The sequence below is a fragment of the Pteropus vampyrus genome, unplaced genomic scaffold, assembly GCF_000151845.1.
Source record: "Pteropus vampyrus isolate Shadow unplaced genomic scaffold, Pvam_2.0 Scaffold205, whole genome shotgun sequence".
NCBI classification, from domain to species: Eukaryota; Metazoa; Chordata; class Mammalia; order Chiroptera; family Pteropodidae; genus Pteropus; species Pteropus vampyrus.
In genome coordinates this window covers 2,060,384-2,079,268 of record NW_011888986.1, presented here as the reverse complement: position 1 = coordinate 2,079,268, position 18,885 = coordinate 2,060,384, and the positions used below count along the sequence as shown (strand labels likewise).

The window sequence follows — 18,885 nt, the reverse complement described above, 5'->3', positions numbered from 1 at the left end:
TACCAGGGGGTTAGGACTCCAACAGATAGATTTGGGGGAACACAATTCAGCCCATAGCGCTGTATTAAAATTTAGTTGGGTTTTCTTATCGTTAACTTTATAATGAAAAAAAATCTTTATCAGCAGGGCATTATTTTTGACAAACTATTTTAGAAACAATACTGATGCTCTATTTTGATATAAAAGGGATGGATAAACTGTATTAAGTAGAACATTGAAAGAATGCTGAGTTCTAGATCTGGTCATCCACTTCTAATCTGTATGCTCTCAGGCAAATGATTTAGCTTTTCTAACTTGTTTTCTTTATAAATAGGGAGCCTCCTGCCTATGACTTTCCAATGAGATGCTGGAAACATGGGTGATGCAAAGCTGGACCTGCACAGAGGGGACATGTCCCCTTCATGCTGGCATTTGATTAGGAGTCAGTGCCTTATACAGATGCCAGCTTTGTTATTTAAGTCTTTGCCATGTTTTGCTTTGATTTTTTGATTTTTCAGATTTTATTTTTAGTTTGATATAGCTTCATTTATTATAAAATGGGAAGATTTCCATTTTTTTCAGAACACTAGTATCTTTCATATACATAAAAATTGTAATGATAAACACTGTTGAAATCTAACCTTTATGAATAAAGGTTTTATGTTTCATTTAAATTTTCACATTGTCACAGTGGTCATGAGCACTAAACCACCTCCTTATGCGTTTGTGAAATGTGGTGCTAAGACCTTGCAGTGTCAGATGGTAGCCCAATCGGCAGTAATTTTAAATAGAAGGGTTACTTTCAGAACGTGTTGCTTCCGAAGGGGGAAGGTATCTTCTTTAAAAAAGGACAATTAATGCCCAAGGAGATGTAGCTTTGTGTGCAGTGGGAGAGTAGTGATCACTATCCACATTCCACTCCCAGTTGGACCTTGGTACTCTGTTTTTAATCACTGCCTTCTCTTCTGTCTTACTGAGTGTCTCTAAGGGGAAAAAGTTTGCAGGCGTTAAAATTCTCCTTAGTGTTTGGACATCCCATCATTAAATTTCTGGTATGGATAGTTAACATTGATCCCCATGCTCTTCTAAGTAAAGCCAATTGCTTATTTAAATTGCAGATGAATCTCATTCTATTTTAATGTGTGCTCAAAAGAAATAACCATCAAGATTGCCAGATGATGGTGACTGGAAAAGTGCATATCTGAACTGCCCATGTTCTTCTACAGGGCGCCTGGGAAAGTGCGAAGGGCATGGGCACCAAGAGCATGTTTTTGTCCTAAGAAAGCAAAGATATCAGGCTGCCTTACTCTAGAAAGATAACAGGTTAGGTGACATCCTAGACTTCCAGTTTAGAAATTTTAATGGAAGGTGAGCGTTTAAATTAAGAGAGTGCAATTTCAAATGTTGATATCTTCCAAACCTTTGTCGTAATCTGTAAACAAATCAGTTCTAACTTACTTCAGCTTTAATGCTATTCAGATAGCAAAAATGTACATTATTTTGTAAATGTAGATAAATACAAATAATTTGATAAGCTATCTACAATCTTTTATGAAGCAAAGTGGGCACAAATAGGTATTTTGTTCTTGAAAGTTCTCCATCTTTAATTGTGAATTTTTAAGCTGTCCTGTGGAAGATTGCTCTTTCTTCCCAGATGAATATAAAACAGTATTATGTATCTCCTCTTCAGAGGGCTGTAACCTCAGAGTCAGTTAACTGAATAAGCTCCTAAAACTTGTCACTGTTACATGATTAAAATTTGCCAGTACATGAAGTTATATGGTGGTTATGAGTTGCAGGGCTTAGGAGGTACTGTGCTGTGTGGCAGCTGTACTTTTTGCAGGATAAATTCACCAGGCCTGATAGAATTAGCCCTGGACAGGGATTTGGGGATCTGGGGTCTGTTCTCTTATTTAAAAGTGTCTCTGTACCTCAGTTTATTTCCTTACATAATTTTTTTTAACATCTCTGAAGTTCTAATTTGTTTATCCAGAATAATATGATTTCCTGTCTCTTTAAAGCATTTAGGAAAAGTTAACTCATTTTTACAAAAATGCCTCAATATTGACAGTCCATATTGCATATAAAACTAGCAAGGTAATTTAGATAGTCAACAAGCTCATGTGTGTTCTTGGTACCAGACACCTCACTGAGTCAGTGAGGTGTCTGGTACCAACAATTATGTCTGGGCCTTGGCCGAAGAGCACAGAGCTGATGAAGGCGTTCATGACAAACCATTGTTTTCCCTGCTGCGCTGTGCTCCATGGAAGGAAAGCTCACATCTCACAGCTGCCACTTAGGCATTTTAATGATCTGAAACTAGAGTGATGTGGTGTGGCTTTTAGAAAGAGAACACAAAGTAAAATATAAGTTGCAGCATATTCTCAATTTACAGCCCTGATTCTCCCAGCTGACCATTAACAGACGGAATGTTAGTACTCAGGATCCACCAGGGCTTGGTTCTGCCCAGCCTCCTCCAGTAAGGCAGCAGCACATGTGCTTTTTGTGGTGGGGAGCGGCGGTCGAGACCACTTCCACTTGGCTGTGGTCAGGGCCTTGCCTAGTTGGAAATTATACCTTCTGCTTCTCGAGTTTTATGTGCATGCTAGTTTATCATGAATTGCAAGGTGAAGTTTTAAGTCATTTCCCATTACTATTAGAAAAAAATCCAAAATCCTTTTCTTAGTTTCTATGTCTTCATAATTTAAAATATCCTAAAATTATTTGTCACATTTTCCTGTTTAACAGCAGTTCTTTCTAGTTAACAGTGTCAAGCTGGAACAGTGCAAAATGCTAGATGTGGTTTTGAGTAGACACCCATGCTAACAGTAATTAGGTGAATTACCCAATTAAACAAGGCTCTGTATTCCTATCTCTACCTCCTTTGGGGAAAAGATCAGCTTTACTTCTCTGATGGGGATAGTTTAGGATTAAGTGAATTTCAGAAAATTTTAAGTATTTTGAGGAAAGAAACTATTAAAATAGGACTTCTGTAAATCAAGGTATTTTAATGTTTTCCTTATACAGTGGAAAGAATTCTAGGTTTGACTAGATAGTATATATGCTGATTGAACACTGAACTAAAGATAAATTAGAAAATTTTCAAAATTGATTTGAGAGGCCTTTATAAACAACTGATTTATCATGAGGCTAATTATTAATTTTTCTAAGAAAACAAAGTCCCTTTTATAACCGTATTACCAAAATTCCTTTGCACTTTGTGAAGTCATAATGTCTAGAAATTCAGGTAAAATTGCCACACCTTTATTAAGGACCCTTTTTAAGGATCATGTTAATATAATTTTGTGCTTGATTTAATGACTTTTAAAGGCAAGATTTTAAGAATCTTGTATTATGTTATTTTTTTAGATGATTAAGTCCTAGTTTGCTGATACTACCTAGAATATCCTTTTGAGAAAGTCCTGGATTTGAGTGACTTTGGGAAGACTATCCCCCAAAAGGGAAATATGTGAAAGTACATCATTGAGAAAAAGAACAAGTCAGTTCATAACAGTGCCCAAGGTACTTTTTTTTTAAGGTGAGGCAACCCTTGGTTGACCACAGATTGCAAGGACCTTGTCATCTTACAATCTCTTATATTTTTTTAAATTTTTATTTCTTTACGCCTATAGCACCTGGTCTTCCTAGGTGGTCTCCCATCCAAGTACTAACCAGGCCCGACCCTGCTTAGCTTCCGAGATCAGACGGGATTGGGCTTGTTTAGGGTAGCATGGCTGTAGACCACCAGGGTACTTTTAAGCATTAGAAAAAACAATCTGAGCCAATTCATCTCAAATTTACTTGAGAGTCCATCTTTAAATAGCTCTCCATGTCAATTACCCGCCATCTTCTGATGCCTGCAAAGTGTGAAGCAGAGTGTTTGGGTGGGCACCCAGGTGGAGTCAGGACACACTTCCACCAAGGCTCTCTGACAGCCTGCACAGCATTTCTAAAGCATCATGATTGGTGCCATAGGCCACATGAGTTGGTGCTGTCACCTGTCACCACCTCCGTAAAGTTCAGGGAACAGCCCAGGCCTGATGGCCAGTGGTGAGGATGATTGTATCCTGTCAGCTGGATGCTGAGATGACACACCTCAGAAGTCATGATGTCTACCTGCCTCCGAGGACCTTGCTGCCCAGCTTCCTCTTAGGCTGCTTCCTGGAAGAGGAAACAGTGAGAGAACTGCTTTCTTTGCATTAACTACTATCTCAGTTATGCTCCTATTGTGGATGGTCAGGAGGCTCATGAAGAAAGTGGCTTCATAGAAGAGCCACATCTGAATCCCACGTGGCCATGCTATATTTGCAGCTTGGGGAATAGGTCTTATGTCATTATCCAAAGAGCACATGTTTGACTGGGGATTTTGCTTTAGTGGTCAGGAGCACTTTCCTTATTCAGCATGAGAATCCCTTCTCTGAGTGGTGCCTGGACAGGTCAGTGAGGGTCTAATTGCCCCCTTCTACCTTTCAGCACACTTTAGTGACATGGCATTGCAGGGAAGAGCAGCCGAACAGCCCAGGTGGCCTATCGATTGGCATCAGTGGCTAAGCAGGCACTGTATAATGTAATGAAATGTTGGCTGATGTGACCATTCTCTTTTACAAAAATTTGTCCCTGTCTTTTCATACCTTTATTTCCCTTGCCCTATCAATAGTTCACATGCTCTTAATGGTTTGTCATGAGCCCAGAGAGGCCCTTCCAAAATTTTCAGTTGCTCTGTTATCTTTAAAAGTTATATTTTTTTGTGTGCTTTTCCCTCAGTGTCTGACATTGTGCTAGTAACTCACCATTAAGTTATTTACTTCTCTGGGACAGAACAGGGTTAAAGGTCCAAGAAATAAGAATTTATTGTACATTAATTTTCTTAATCATCAGAAATAGATTTTTAAGAATGATCTGTAAGAATGAGAAATTCTTAGGCTAGTGTCTCTGAGTAGTACAATGTGAGACTCAGCTGCCTGACTGTCTGGGTGAAGATTATTAAAACACAGATTCCTAGCCTTCACACAAACTGAAATTGGGACCAAGGAAACTGCAATCTAAGAAGCACTCCTCCCCTACCCCTAAGTAATTGTATGCACACTCAAGTTTGAGACATCCTGTCTTGGATTTTAGGGATAGTTAAAAGCCCTGGAGTTTTTAATATTTGCATGGCTATATCTGGGGGATGATAAGGATGTGCTTTTATGTTTGTAATATCTTTGACCTAAATCTTCTGTTTTAAACCTCCAGGTTTAAAACATATCAATATAAGAATCATATTCTTAAAAGACTTTGAAACTGGAAATGATTAAAGTTGCTTTGTTTGGAATTCTGCGAATGTATTTCCCAGGTTGTTTAGATTAACAGCACATGGCATTCCTGTGTTCTCCCCATTCACAGCCAGGCTATGTTCTAGGTGGCCCTTGTCTGCTGTTGGCCATTGAGAATGACTTCCTGGTAGAAAACAACTCTCAGGCTTCAGCATTCAAATGATGTTGGGAGCTCTATCAGAAATGAAACTCAGGTCATTTTTAGGTTGCCTTCGTTCTGTTCCTGAAAGGATACCCAGTAATAGTTTTGAAACAAAACAAATTTTAAAAAACTTATAGATGAAATGCCTTGTTACCAGAATGATATTCTCTTGCAGGATGCTTTCTTTTCCCACACATTAACTTTGGAAAATGGATTGATACTTTCTTATAACTTTGGAATATTGTTATTTATTATAAGAAACAACTATATTATAGGAACAAAATAATAATATTTTGTCATAGTTCATTTGTCACGTACACTTGGAGTATCTGAAAAACCACCTTAGCTGTGTGTTTGACAATTCATATTTGTTGTGAGGCTGGAACTCGGTCTACAAACCATCTGAATTATGACATGGGCGTGTATGTACAGTGGCTTAATACTGAATGCATCCATGTTCACTTTTTTAGATAGCTCACATTAGTCTGATTACTGAACTCTGCATAGGGAGAGAAAGAGTCATCCTAATAGCTTAATATTACTTTTAAGAATCTGAGATACAGAGCTTGAATTGGTTTTATATTAAATTCCTTGTTACCTTCCTTGAAGGGAGTTTGACTTTTACAAAATCTGTAATAAGTATGCATGTTAGTAAAATAAATTGAGCATCACTTTTTAGTAAATTCAGAACACAACACAGTATATCAAAATTAATGGACACAGCTAAACAGTGTTTAGAGGGAAATTTACGGCTTTAAATATATATTAAAAAGACCTCAAGTCAATAGTATAAGCTTCCACTTTCAAAAAAAAAACAAAACAAAAACCTAGAAAGAGGGCAAATTAATCCAAAGAAAACAGAAGGAAAGAATTAACAGATCAGTTTGGAAATCAGTGAAATAGAAGACAAAAACAATAGAGAAAAATAAATGAAAACAATAGTGGGGTCTTTGAGAAGATCAACAAGTTTGGCAAACTTATAGCTACACTGACCAAGAAAGACACAAATCACCATCAGAAATGAAACAGGGGACATTATTATCAACCTTACAAAAATTAAAGAAATTATAAAGAAATACGTTGAACAACTTTATGCTAACACATTGGACAACTCAAGTGAAGGATGTTTTGGACAAATTACCAAAACTTAAGAAATGGGAAATTTCAGTAGGTCAATAACAAGTAAAGAAATTAACTAGAAAATAGAATCTTTTCATAAAATAAAGCCCAGGGCCAGATAGCTTCACAGGCGGCTACCAGACATTAAAAGAAGAAATAATACCAATCTTTTACAGATTCAGAAAATAGAAGGGGAAGGAATACATACCAGCTGTATACTGTGAGGTTTTTATTACCCTGATATCTAAGCCAGACAAAAACATCACAAGAATGCCGCAGACCAATGTCATTCATGAATGTAGATACAAATCTAGTGATATGTAGACAGGTCTTAGGTATATGACCAAGAGAGATTTAATATTAGAAAACCAGTGAATACATTTCAAAGGACACAAATCATCTTAAAGGATGGAGAAAAGGAATAGAAGTGCATTTTCTCAGCCTGATTAAGGGCACCTATATAAAAAAAAATCTACAGCTAATGTCATACTTAATGGTGAAAGAATAACGATTTTCCTTCAAAGATCAGAAATGTCAAAGGCAACCACTCTCACTCCTCTATTCACTATTGTACTGTAGATTCTAGCCCTGTAGTCAAGCAAGGGGGGGAAATAGCATCCAGGTGAGAAAGAAATGAAATTATCTTTATTTGCAGATGACATGACTATGTCAAAAATCTTAAGGGATACACACATAAAATATAAGAGCTACTGAATTCAACAAAGTTGCAAGATAGAAGATCTATATGCAAAAAATCAGTTGCATTTCTATATATGCAATATAGCAGTGAACTATGTGAAATAAAGTTCCATCCATAGCATCAAAATGGTTAAACTAGGAATCAATTTAATACTAAAGTGAGATTGCACATTGAAATCTACAAATTAAAGGAGATCTAAATAAAGGATGTGATATTCCATATTTATGGATCAGAAGACTCATTAACATGACCATCCCTATCCTAGCATGCTTTGTTAGAAGAATGAACAAGCTGATCCTAAATTTTTTATGGAAATGCAAAGAACTCAGAATAGTCAAAAGAATGTTGAAAAGTAAAAACAAATTTGGAGAACTTTATAGTTTCTGATTTTAAAACTACAAATCTACAATAATCAAGATAACATGTTATTGGTATAAGGATATATCTAGATCTATCAATTGATCTATCGATCAGTCTCAGCGAAACATCTGAGAGCACTAAATTAACGCTTACATTAATGGTCAACTGGTTTTCCTTTGAGGTGCCACGGTAATTCAATGGAAAAAAGATTGCCATTTCAACAAATGAGGCTGGAAGAACTGGATATCCAATTGCGAAAGGATGACTTTAGACCCTTCATCATAATGGATCTTAGAGCTAAATATTAGACCTAAAACTATCAAACTTAGAAGAAATCATAGGTGAGAATATTCATGACCCTGGTTTTGACAAATATTTAGATTTCTTATGTATGACACAAAACTACAATCCATAAAAGATAAAATTGATAAATTAGACTTCATCAAAATTAAAATCTTTTGTTAAGCCACTGTTAAGAAAATGAGTAAACGAGACACAGAATGGGTGAAGATATTTGCAAATCATATCGATAAAGGATTGGTATTCAGAATATATAAAGAACTCTAACAAGAAGATAGTCCAAGAGCAAAGAATTTCAGTAAACATTTCTCTAAAGAAGATACACAAAATGGCCAATAAACACACAAAAAGGTGCTCAACATCCTTAGTCATTAGAGGAATGCAAACTACAGCTGAGATTGGACTTTCCACCCACCAGCATGACTGTAATCCAGAAAACAAACAGGCAACAACAAATATTGGTGAAACGAAGAAACTGAATAACAGTTTAGCAATTTCTCTAAATTTAAATTTACCATAAGTCCCTAGGTTCATAGGAATATACACATAAGAACTGAAAAAAAAGTCTACAGAAATCATGTAAACTAGTATTTGTAGCAGCTTTGTTCATAATAGCCCCCAAATGGAAATAACCCAAATTTACATCACCCGGTAAATGGATAAACACAACATGGATAAATACACAATGGAGCACTACTCAGGAAAGAAAATGAACTGATACTACAACATGGATGAACTTCAAAAACATGTAAAATAAAAGAAGCCAAATGGAAAATGCCATGTATTATATGATTCCATTTATATAAAATGTTCCTCCCAAAAAGGGAAAACTAGAGATGGAAAATAGATTACTGATTGCTGGGGCCTGGCACTAGGAATGGAGAACATTTACTAGTGGACACTAGGAGTCTTTTGAGGGTGAGAGAAATGTTTAAAATTAGATTGTAGTGCTGGTTGTGCAACTCTAAATTTACTAAAATGAAGTGTTCAATAGGTGACTTTAAATACATATATAAATTATATCTCAATAAAGCTAATAAGAGACTCCTGAGATGAGACCTGAATTTTAAAAGGAAGGAAAGAAAGAATTTGTGGTTCTGAGTTTGGACTGGTGCCTGAGAAATGTGTGTTTCTAATACGCTTCTGATGTAACTTGTTTTAGAGGATAGGGTCTAGACCAAGAGCATTCTATTTTAGTATGTCGACATTCTTTTGAACGAGGTATATTGCCAAGAGGATTGTGATCTCCGCAAGTGCATCTTTGTGCTCTGGGTCAAATGCTGAGAAATACTGACAGGGCTAAAATTGTAAAAAACTAAAGGTTTCTCTTTTGGGTAAGAAAACTGGTGGAAACTAGAAGGTCATCATAAGTGGACACTCTTGTTGAAGAGCTTGACAGCTCTGGGTACAGGCTGAGACACTCTGGGAGATGCTTGTACATAGCCTTTGAGCACCACTGGTTAATGAGCCAGTTCCTGCTGTGAGGTCTGCTGGTGACCAGAAGCTAAAGGAAGAAATTTGGCCCTGGTGGGCCCTTCTGATGCTGATAGTATGTGATTCTGCCTGAAGACCAAGGGGGAGAGGGTCGATCTGGAAGAGGGGTATAGGTCCATGAGAAAGGTAGAACAGAAAGGGGGTGTGAAAAAAAAAAGTGAAACATCCGAGTGAAGTCTTGTGTACTTTTTTACTATTGATAGTTCTTTTCTGGAAATCTTATGTTTTTGGCCAATTTAACAGGGAATTAAACATATCTGCCATGCTTTGGGGCCTGGTGGCCTTAAGAGGGTGAGGACAAGTGGGGAGGTGGACCCAGGCCACCTAAGCTGGGCCAAGAACCCTACCCGGTTACTCTTCAGAGTCTCATGCAAGGAAGAGGGGCTTGGGAAGTCCCTTAAACCAGATTGAGAGTACTTTCTAGATAGGGAGCTAGAGAATGAGTTGAGCTGTGTGGGTAAATAGCCCTGTACATGTAAGGAGCTCTTGAGGGTGAAGTCGCTTTACACACACACACACACACACACACACACACACACACACACACACACACACTAAGGAGTGTAAGGAGGAGTGTCTGTCCCACATCCTCCACTGTGTTCCCCCAGATCTTCCTGGAGGGGGGGGGCACTGTCCCTGCTTTGCCATTGGGGTCCCTGGAACAGTCATCCACCCTCAGCACACAGCATTTATGCAAATGGAAATTTCTCTGGTGAGTGGGTGGCACTAAAATGAATGCTCTCTACTTTGCTCACTGTTGTGATAAAAACAAAAAACCAAAACACATGGCCAAACAGATCAAAATACAGTCTTGATGAGATTTAGAGTTTAGCGACATTCTATTCATCTTATTTCTGAGATTTAAAAAGGGGCTCCACATGCAAGATTAATACTGCTCACAGCTCCTCTCGATTTTTTTCTTATTGCCTATAAATTACTACTTTTTTAAGAGGACAGTGAAGGAGGCTTTGGCAGTGTGCTTGACGGACTGTCACCAGTCCAACAGGATTTCCACTTAGCCTTGGCTCTGCCAAATGCACTTACACAACCGACCCAGTAGGTCAGGCTAGTAGGGCAGTGTCCATGCGTGTCCGTCTTCGATCACGGGGACACGGGAGGAGACAGCGGAGGGCTCTGAGGATGCCAGCCATCATTTAAATTGCACTGCTCCCTACGGCTCCGCCTTTCCCCTGAACCTGCCCCGCCCCTTCCCTCTCCAGAGCACGCACAGTAAAATTTCCTTATACACCTAGAGTTTTTGTTTTGTTTCCCAGGGTGGGATGCTTTCCTATTTACATGTTTGATGTTTTGTTTATCGTGAACTTTTTGGCATTAATTTTGAATTTTTAAAATATTGTATTTGAATTAGAGTGTTTTTCTTGATCGCGGAGTTTTTTGACGCTCCCTTAAATTCTGCACCCACGCGAGTGCCCCTTTGCCCGGGCAGGGAGCTGAGACTCTGCTCCAGGCCCAATCCCAGGTCCACCCACAGTGCCGGGCAGGTTATTACACTGCTTTTCCGAGTAAAAAGTTCTTTAAGAACCTACCTACCCCAATTACTTGCAAGACTCCTGGGATCCTCCCAGCCAGGGCGCAGGATGTCACGGCAATCCCGGGAAAGAACCGGGAGCGTCTCCCTACTGCCCCACGCTTGCCCCCTCCAGGCCGAACCGCCCTCACCCTCCCTGGCCCGCAGGACACCTGTGGGCAGGTGGAAAGGGAAGAAGCTCAGGGTGGAGGTTAGGAAGCTGGGGCGGGGGTAATGGAGACGCCGGGTCAGCGGCAGCGGGGTGGGTCGCAAAGCAGAGAAGAGCGCGGCGAGACTGGAAGCACGGAGGCAGCGTGCGGGCAGGTACAGAACAGAGAGCCGCGCGGAAAGTAGGGGAATGGGAGGTGGAGGAGGCGCGGGGGAGGGCGTGGGGCACTGCGCAGGCGGGGCAGGGCGGGGCGCAGGGGAGAGGAAAGCATCAGGGCGGAAGGGTACCCAGGCGACTCTGCCCCCTGGAGGCAGATGGTGCGTTGTAACTGCCACCGCTACCTGTGGGATAGCTAGTGTCTGTGAGTGTCCCCTCCCTCTCCCTAGTGCGGACGCCTCTGTCCCAGCTGGAGGCCAAGGCCCGTGCCGAGGCCGGCGAGGGTCTTGGGCAGCCCGGGCGCCCGGCGGTGCGAAGGGAGGCCGGACACCGCCGCCTGCTTTCAGGTGTCCTCCGTCGTAGGGGTCCTCGCACGGGCCATGGTGGATGTGCTGGGCGGGCGGCGCCTGGTCACCCGCGGCGGCGCGTGCGTGGAGGCTGAGGCAGCACTACAGAACAAGGTGGTGGCGCTGTACTTCGCCGCGGCCCGGTGCGCGCTCAGCCGCGACTTTACGCCGCTGCTCTGCGACTTCTACGCGGAGCTAGTGGAGCTAGCTCAGCCGCCCGCGCCTTTTGCGGTTGTTTTGGTGTCGGTGGACAGCAGTGCACAGGAGATGCAAGACTTCATGCGCCAGCTGCCGGGCACCTGGCTGGCGTTGCCCTTCCAGGACCCGTACCGGCAGTGAGTAGGGTCCGGGCTGGGGCCGCCGACGGGTCCCCCAAGTCCCGCGCCTGTCCCTGTAGTCGCAACCCTCCTCTCCCCGCCCCCCACCCCCACACACACACCCGGGTCAGGCTGATGTGCACACGCGGGTGCATGGTAGTTTCTAGACAGCTTTCCAAGGAGGCTCTAGCAGGTGGCGGACCGAAGTGTCGGCATCCCCGGACCCTGGCGCACACCACTCTCTGGCTTGGAGGGTCTGCATTTCTCAAGAGCTCCAGTGATGCTGTGGTGCGCAGAGCCCACCCTAGGAACCGCAGTCCAGGACGCCCCGCCCCCCTGCACAGGGAAAACCCTGAGTCTGAAGGGCAGGAGAGGGGACCCCGGAGGCCACTCTGATCAGAACCCAAAACCGTGGAGTGACTGACCAGGCCAGCAGTGCAGGGGCTGGAAGAGAGGTGCGGGAGGCGGGCGCAGGGAGGCGAGGGGTCCGGGCGGGAGGGGAGGGCGGCAGGACCTTCGGGGCTGGAGGAACCCAGTTTGGGCCATGCTGCAGTTTTATTTTTACTGCCAATGACTGTAATTTTCCCAACCGTAAAGGCAGTTCCTGCTGCGACAACTGTAAGGGAAACCAAGTTCCAGGACTTCTGCAGAGGCAGATGCCAGAGAAGACAGAAATCCTTGCTGTGAAGGATATCATCCAGCCCTTGTGTTAGAAAAGAAATGACAGGGCGGAGCCCCTCAGCTTTGTTGGATTTCAGTTTGTGAATGAACTAGAAATTGACCGTACTTCTCCATTGGCTGTGGTCAAGGCTCCGCGGAGGGGAGGAGAGAGGACTTGGAGGGAGGATGTGGGAGGACTTGGAGGCGATTTGGCAGAGGGCAAGTATGGCATGACCCCTAATGTCCAGCACATTGGGATCTCCTGTGGTGTCAGCGTCTAGACTTGAGTTTAATTGCACTTCACAAAGTACATGACCCCACCAACCCCTTAACAGACAGAAATTTTGCGCTTTGTTTTACAGGGACACATGCCACATTTCTCTGAGGAATTATTATCCAGTTGTCACATTAACCCCCAAATTAAATTAATTGTCCTGTGATGACATTCCTCTGGACAATTAAAAACTGAAGCTAACTTTAGAAGTTCTATGGAAGTGTAACTCTTCCCTCAACACTTGCTTTCCGTGATACTGAGGAAGAGATGAGGTGGGCAAGCCTGCTTCCTCGGGCCTCTCACAGCAGGACTAGGAAAGTCATACAGATGATAAGTCCAAATGATCAAGATTCACTTGGCAAAAGGATTTATTATAGCATCAAGTCTAGTGCTGGTTGTAAAATATGTTTTTATTTGCTTAGTGCTTAAGTTATGCACAGCTTTTGAACCCACTTAGTTTTGAAAGTGACAATAATCAAGCCAAGAGCTCAGACCTCCACAGAGTGCAGCTCTAGGATTCACTTGGGAGACCAGAGGCAAGGCATTAATTGCTGGGTATAATGATGCATCTCAGATGCACAAGGACTACGCTGACACATGAATTCAGAGCCATGTCAGGTAGTTGTATACCAGCATTTGGTGTCTACTGCCCATTTCACAGATGTGCCATTGAGGCGCAGAGGCTGGTGCCTCTGGCCCTAGGACCCATTTTTCTGCTCTGGCTGCCTCCTTTCTGAGAGCCAAAGACTGAGAGCCTAGAGGAGAGCCATCAGGACGCCCTCCCCTTCCCTAGTTATCTGGTCAAAGCCACTGAGGTTCCCTGCAGGCAGCTGAGCAGCTCAGGGCCCAGAAAGCCTCCTTGGGCCATCTCCATGGGCATCCAAACTCTATTTTCCTTTTGGGGAAGTTAGCTCCTTGTCCTTACCCCTTTCCAGACTGCACTCCATTAAACCTGTCATTGCTGTTTCTTTGTTAGGAAATGAGATATTTTGTGGGAATTCTTGGTGCTGTCTTCTCAATTCTGCTTATTCTGTCCCGAATTTATAGAATTAGATTAGGAGCAAAATGACAGTAACCACAAAGGAGAAATAAAAAATGTAGGGAGCATCTGGGCAGCAGTGGGGGAAGTTCCTAATGTGTGCAGAACACAGCACTGTGCTCGATGCTATGGGAAAGTGGGGCCAAGGCAGTAATCTCCTGAGCCCCCTCAGTCACGGTGAGGGACCTATGCTGTCTGTCTTCCCTCAGCGGCTGTCTATTGGATTACTGCTGACTGCCCAGTCGTAGGAAGAAGAGAGGAAATCACCACAGAGCCTCCACAGGGTCACCCTGGCATAGCTGGAGGTGGGACCGCTGCAAATGCCCCTGCAGGAAAAAAATGCCTGGAGTCGCTCACCTTGTCCTCAGAGTTGCTTAGATCTTGGCTTTGCAGCAGCCCACAAAAAACCACCACTACTACTACTACTGCCACCTTTCTGTCTAAACAAGCAAATGTTCACTGACATCCCTCCAACCAGAGGCAGCATGGGTGAGAGGAGGGACTGACCTTCCAGGCCTGAACATGAGGACAGCATTGAGGCCATCCTGCCCAACTTCCTTTCCTTTGTTATGGGCCCAAGAAAGAAGTAACAACTAAATTTGCCAGCAGGAATTCCTGTCTCGTGCTCCCATGCAGGCAGAGACCTGCTCAGTGGTGATGTCACGTAGATTTTGTGATTGTTTCTTGAGAACGCTTGTGCCCATTCGGGCTCAGCAGACCCCAAGGAGGCCTGGAGCAGAACGCCCTACCCCTGTTCTGGCTCTCACCACCGCCCCAGGCCATGGGCCAGGGAGACGGCACACCTTGGCTTCCAGGTCTACAGGTTTGGATTGGATGGGAAAAATAACTGGCCATGCTTCATTTCCTGGGTAGAGAACAGCTTCATTAGAGCCCTCAATGCTGTAGGGTAGGGTGCGTGTGCCAAGCTACTTCACCTGGTTCTCTCCAGCCCAGGGTTCCAGCTCTTCCTGGGCCTCCTGATGCAGCATGTCTCTGCCAGACCCTAGATCCACTTACTCTGCAGCTGTCCAGTCCTTCCTGTCTTTCTACTCATTGCTACTTTCTTCAGTTAGGTCCTGGACCATTAGAATATTCTAACTGGTCCCTCTGGCCTTGGTGTCCCCATCTAAAGGACTTTTGTTCTCACACATACCTCATCACAGTAATTTTCCCAACCGTAAAGGCAGTTCCTGCTGCGACAACTATAAGGGAAACCAAGTTCCAGGACTTCTGCAGAGGCAGATGCCAGAGAAGACAGAAATCCTTGCTGTGAAGGATATCATCCAGCCCTTGTGTTAGAAAAGAAATGACAGGGCGGAGCCCCTCAGCTTTGTTGGATTTCAGTTTGTGAATGAACTAGAAATTGACCGTACTTCTCCATTGGCTGTGGTCAAGGCTCCGCGGAGGGGAGGAGAGAGGACTTGGAGGGAGGATGTGGGAGGACTTGGAGGCGATTTGGCAGAGGGCAAGTATGGCATGACCCCTAATGTCCAGCACATTGGGATCTCCTGTGGTGTCAGCGTCTAGACTTGGGTTTAATTGCACTTCACAAAGTACATGACCCCACCAACCCCTTAACAGACAGAAATTTTGCGCTTTGTTTTACAGGGACACATGCCACATTTCTCTGAGGAATTATTATCCAGTTGTCACATTAACCCCCAAATTAAATTAATTGTCCTGTGATGACATTCCTCTGGACAATTAAAAACTGAAGCTAACTTTAGAAGTTCTATGGAAGTGTAACTCTTCCCTCAACACTTGCTTTCCGTGATACTGAGGAAGAGATGAGGTGGGCAAGCCTGCTTCCTCGGGCCTCTCACAGCAGGACTAGGAAAGTCATACAGATGATAAGTCCAAATGATCAAGATTCACTTGGCAAAAGGATTTATTATAGCATCAAGTCTAGTGCTGGTTGTAAAATATGTTTTTATTTGCTTAGTGCTTAAGTTATGCACAGCTTTTGAACCCACTTAGTTTTGAAAGTGACAATAATCAAGCCAAGAGCTCAGACCTCCACAGAGTGCAGCTCTAGGATTCACTTGGGAGACCAGAGGCAAGGCATTAATTGCTGGGTATAATGATGCATCTCAGATGCACAAGGACTACGCTGACACATGAATTCAGAGCCATGTCAGGTAGTTGTATACCAGCATTTGGTGTCTACTGCCCATTTCACAGATGTGCCATTGAGGCGCAGAGGCTGGTGCCTCTGGCCCTAGGACCCATTTTTCTGCTCTGGCTGCCTCCTTTCTGAGAGCCAAAGACTGAGAGCCTAGAGGAGAGCCATCAGGACGCCCTCCCCTTCCCTAGTTATCTGGTCAAAGCCACTGAGGTTCCCTGCAGGCAGCTGAGCAGCTCAGGGCCCAGAAAGCCTCCTTGGGCCATCTCCATGGGCATCCAACCTCAATTTTCCTTTTGGGGAAGTTAGCTCCTTGTCCTTACCCCTTTCCAGACTGCACTCCATTAAACCTGTCATTGCTGTTTCTTTGTTAGGAAATGAGATATTTTGTGGGAATTCTTGGTGCTGTCTTCTCAATTCTGCTTATTCTGTCCCGAATTTATAGAATTAGATTAGGAGCAAAATGACAGTAACCACAAAGGAGAAATAAAAAATGTAGGGAGCATCTGGGCAGCAGTGGGGGAAGTTCCTAATGTGTGCAGAACACAGCACTGTGCTCGATGCTATGGGAAAGTGGGGCCAAGGCAGTAATCTCCTGAGCCCCCTCAGTCACGGTGAGGGACCTATGCTGTCTGTCTTCCCTCAGCGGCTGTCTATTGGATTACTGCTGACTGCCCAGTCGTAGGAAGAAGAGAGGAAATCACCACAGAGCCTCCACAGGGTCACCCTGGCATAGCTGGAGGTGGGACCGCTGCAAATGCCCCTGCAGGAAAAAAATGCCTGGAGTCACTCACCTTGTCCTCAGAGTTGCTTAGATCTTGGCTTTGCAGCAGCCCACAAAAAACCACCACTACTACTACTACTGCCACCTTTCTGTCTAAACAAGCAAATGTTCACTGACATCCCTCCAACCAGAGGCAGCATGGGTGAGAGGAGGGACTGACCTTCCAGGCCTGAACATGAGGACAGCATTGAGGCCATCCTGCCCAACTTCCTTTCCTTTGTTATGGGCCCAAGAAAGAAGTAACAACTAAATTTGCCAGCAGGAATTCCTGTCTCGTGCTCCCATGCAGGCAGAGACCTGCTCAGTGGTGATGTCACGTAGATTTTGTGATTGTTTCTTGAGAACGCTTGTGCCCATTCGGGCTCAGCAGACCCCAAGGAGGCCTGGAGCAGAACGCCCTACCCCTGTTCTGGCTCTCACCACCGCCCCAGGCCATGGGCCAGGGAGACGGCACACCTTGGCTTCCAGGTCTACAGGTTTGGATTGGATGGGAAAAATAACTGGCCATGCTTCATTTCCTGGGTAGAGAACAGCTTCATTAGAGCCCTCAATGCTGTAGGGTAGGGTGCGTGTGCCAAGCTACTTGACCTGGTTCTCTCCAGCCCAGGGTTCCAGCTCTTCCTGGGCCTCCTGATGCAGCATGTCTCTGCCAGACCCTAGATCCACTTAATCTGCAGCTGTCCAGTCCTTCCTGTCTTTCTACTCATTGCTACTTTCTTCAGTTAGGTCCTGGACCATTAGAATATTCTAACTGGTCCCTCTGGCCTTGGTGTCCCCATCTAAAGGACTTTTGTTCTCACACCTACCTCGTCTCATCAAAGATGGGTCTGGTTCTGCCATGCCCTATCACAGCTCTCCAGTGGTTCCCCAAGTTCCCGTTGCCCACAGGGCTCGGTCCACATCTTTCTCTGCCCTCCAGCAATTGACCACACTTGCCTCCCACCCCAGCCCTTTCCACCTATGTCTGTCCAGACTGGACAGCTGAAGTTTCAGAACACTCCGTATACTTTTCCATCTCTAAAGGTTGTACATGCCACAGTCCCCCAACCTTGGAGCCCCCTGGCAGCTTCTCCTCCTCCATGTGCCTGGGGACACCAGGAGCATTTCTGGCCTGGGAGGCCTATGCCCTTCATAGCTTGAGCTCAATGCCACCTGTTTAGGAGTGTGTGTTTGGAGGAGGAGCAGTCTCTTTGGCCCTAAGGTCAGACCAGACATTGTACAGTACTTGGCATCTGCAGGGTGCTTGTTGGCTGGATAATTGGAGCAAGTAGAGAGATTTGCTCTGTAACAGTTTGCTGGTAGATAAGATGTAAAGAGACTGGAGCCAGAAGTTGCCATGGCAACCTAGAAGTGATTGTGCCAGGGACAAGGATGCACTGCATTAGATGAAGCAGGGGCACCAACATTGCAACAGCACCCAGTGCTGAGGGCAAGGAGGAACTGGCCTCTCGGATTTCCCTGAAATGGTAAAAATGCTCAGTTATGGCTTACCTCTGTCCAGCGACAAGGTTCTCTCCTTTTCAAGGCACAGTCTAGTCTCTCTAGACACAGCTCAGCACCCAGAGGGGATTGAGATGACTCCACAGAAGGAGGGTGGTTATGTGCCTCTCTTGCATGGCTCCAAGGTTACAGTTGTCCCCAGGCAGAGGCTGCCAGTGTGGGGATTTAAAGGCCCACACTGGTGACTCTTTGAAAATAAACTGGAGCAACAAAAAGTAAATTCCAAACCTCCTCACTCCTCAAAACCCAGCTTGCCTCAAATCCCTCTAACTGCATCAGAGCTTGATTTAATGTTGCAACTGATTAAAACAACAATAACAACAACTCATAGCCTAAACAATGAAGGTTATAGATCTGCTTACTTGGAACACTCAGAAGCCAGGAGCTAGTGCAAGGCAGGTGGAAGGCCCCTGAGGATTTTGTGGCTCTGCCTTCTGCCATGTCTGTTTCATGCTTAGACTGCAGCCAGTGGCTACCTGGCAAATCCAGCGTCTCCTCATGGTGACAGTGGCTGCTGTGTGTTGGGCTACATATCTTTACACTTTCCTCTTTCCCAGCACACAAGCAAGTGCTCGACAGA

At 44.2% G+C, this 18,885-nt stretch overlaps 1 protein-coding gene and 1 pseudogene across 1 annotated transcript in view; one reads left to right on the top strand and one right to left on the bottom strand.

Annotated features, from left to right (window-relative positions):
* Positions 1–3,602: 3,602 nt before the first annotated feature.
* Positions 3,603–3,721, bottom strand: LOC111746938 (annotated as a pseudogene).
* Positions 3,722–11,504: 7,783 nt separating this feature from the next.
* Positions 11,505–18,885, top strand: part of NXNL2 (nucleoredoxin like 2) — a 12,040-nt gene continuing 4,659 nt past the window's right edge. The window contains exon 1 of the mRNA XM_011372373.2: positions 11,505–11,944. Within this exon, the coding sequence (XP_011370675.1) occupies positions 11,643–11,944 (302 nt within the window). The 5' untranslated portion in view covers positions 11,505–11,642. The remainder of the gene's footprint in view (positions 11,945–18,885) is intronic.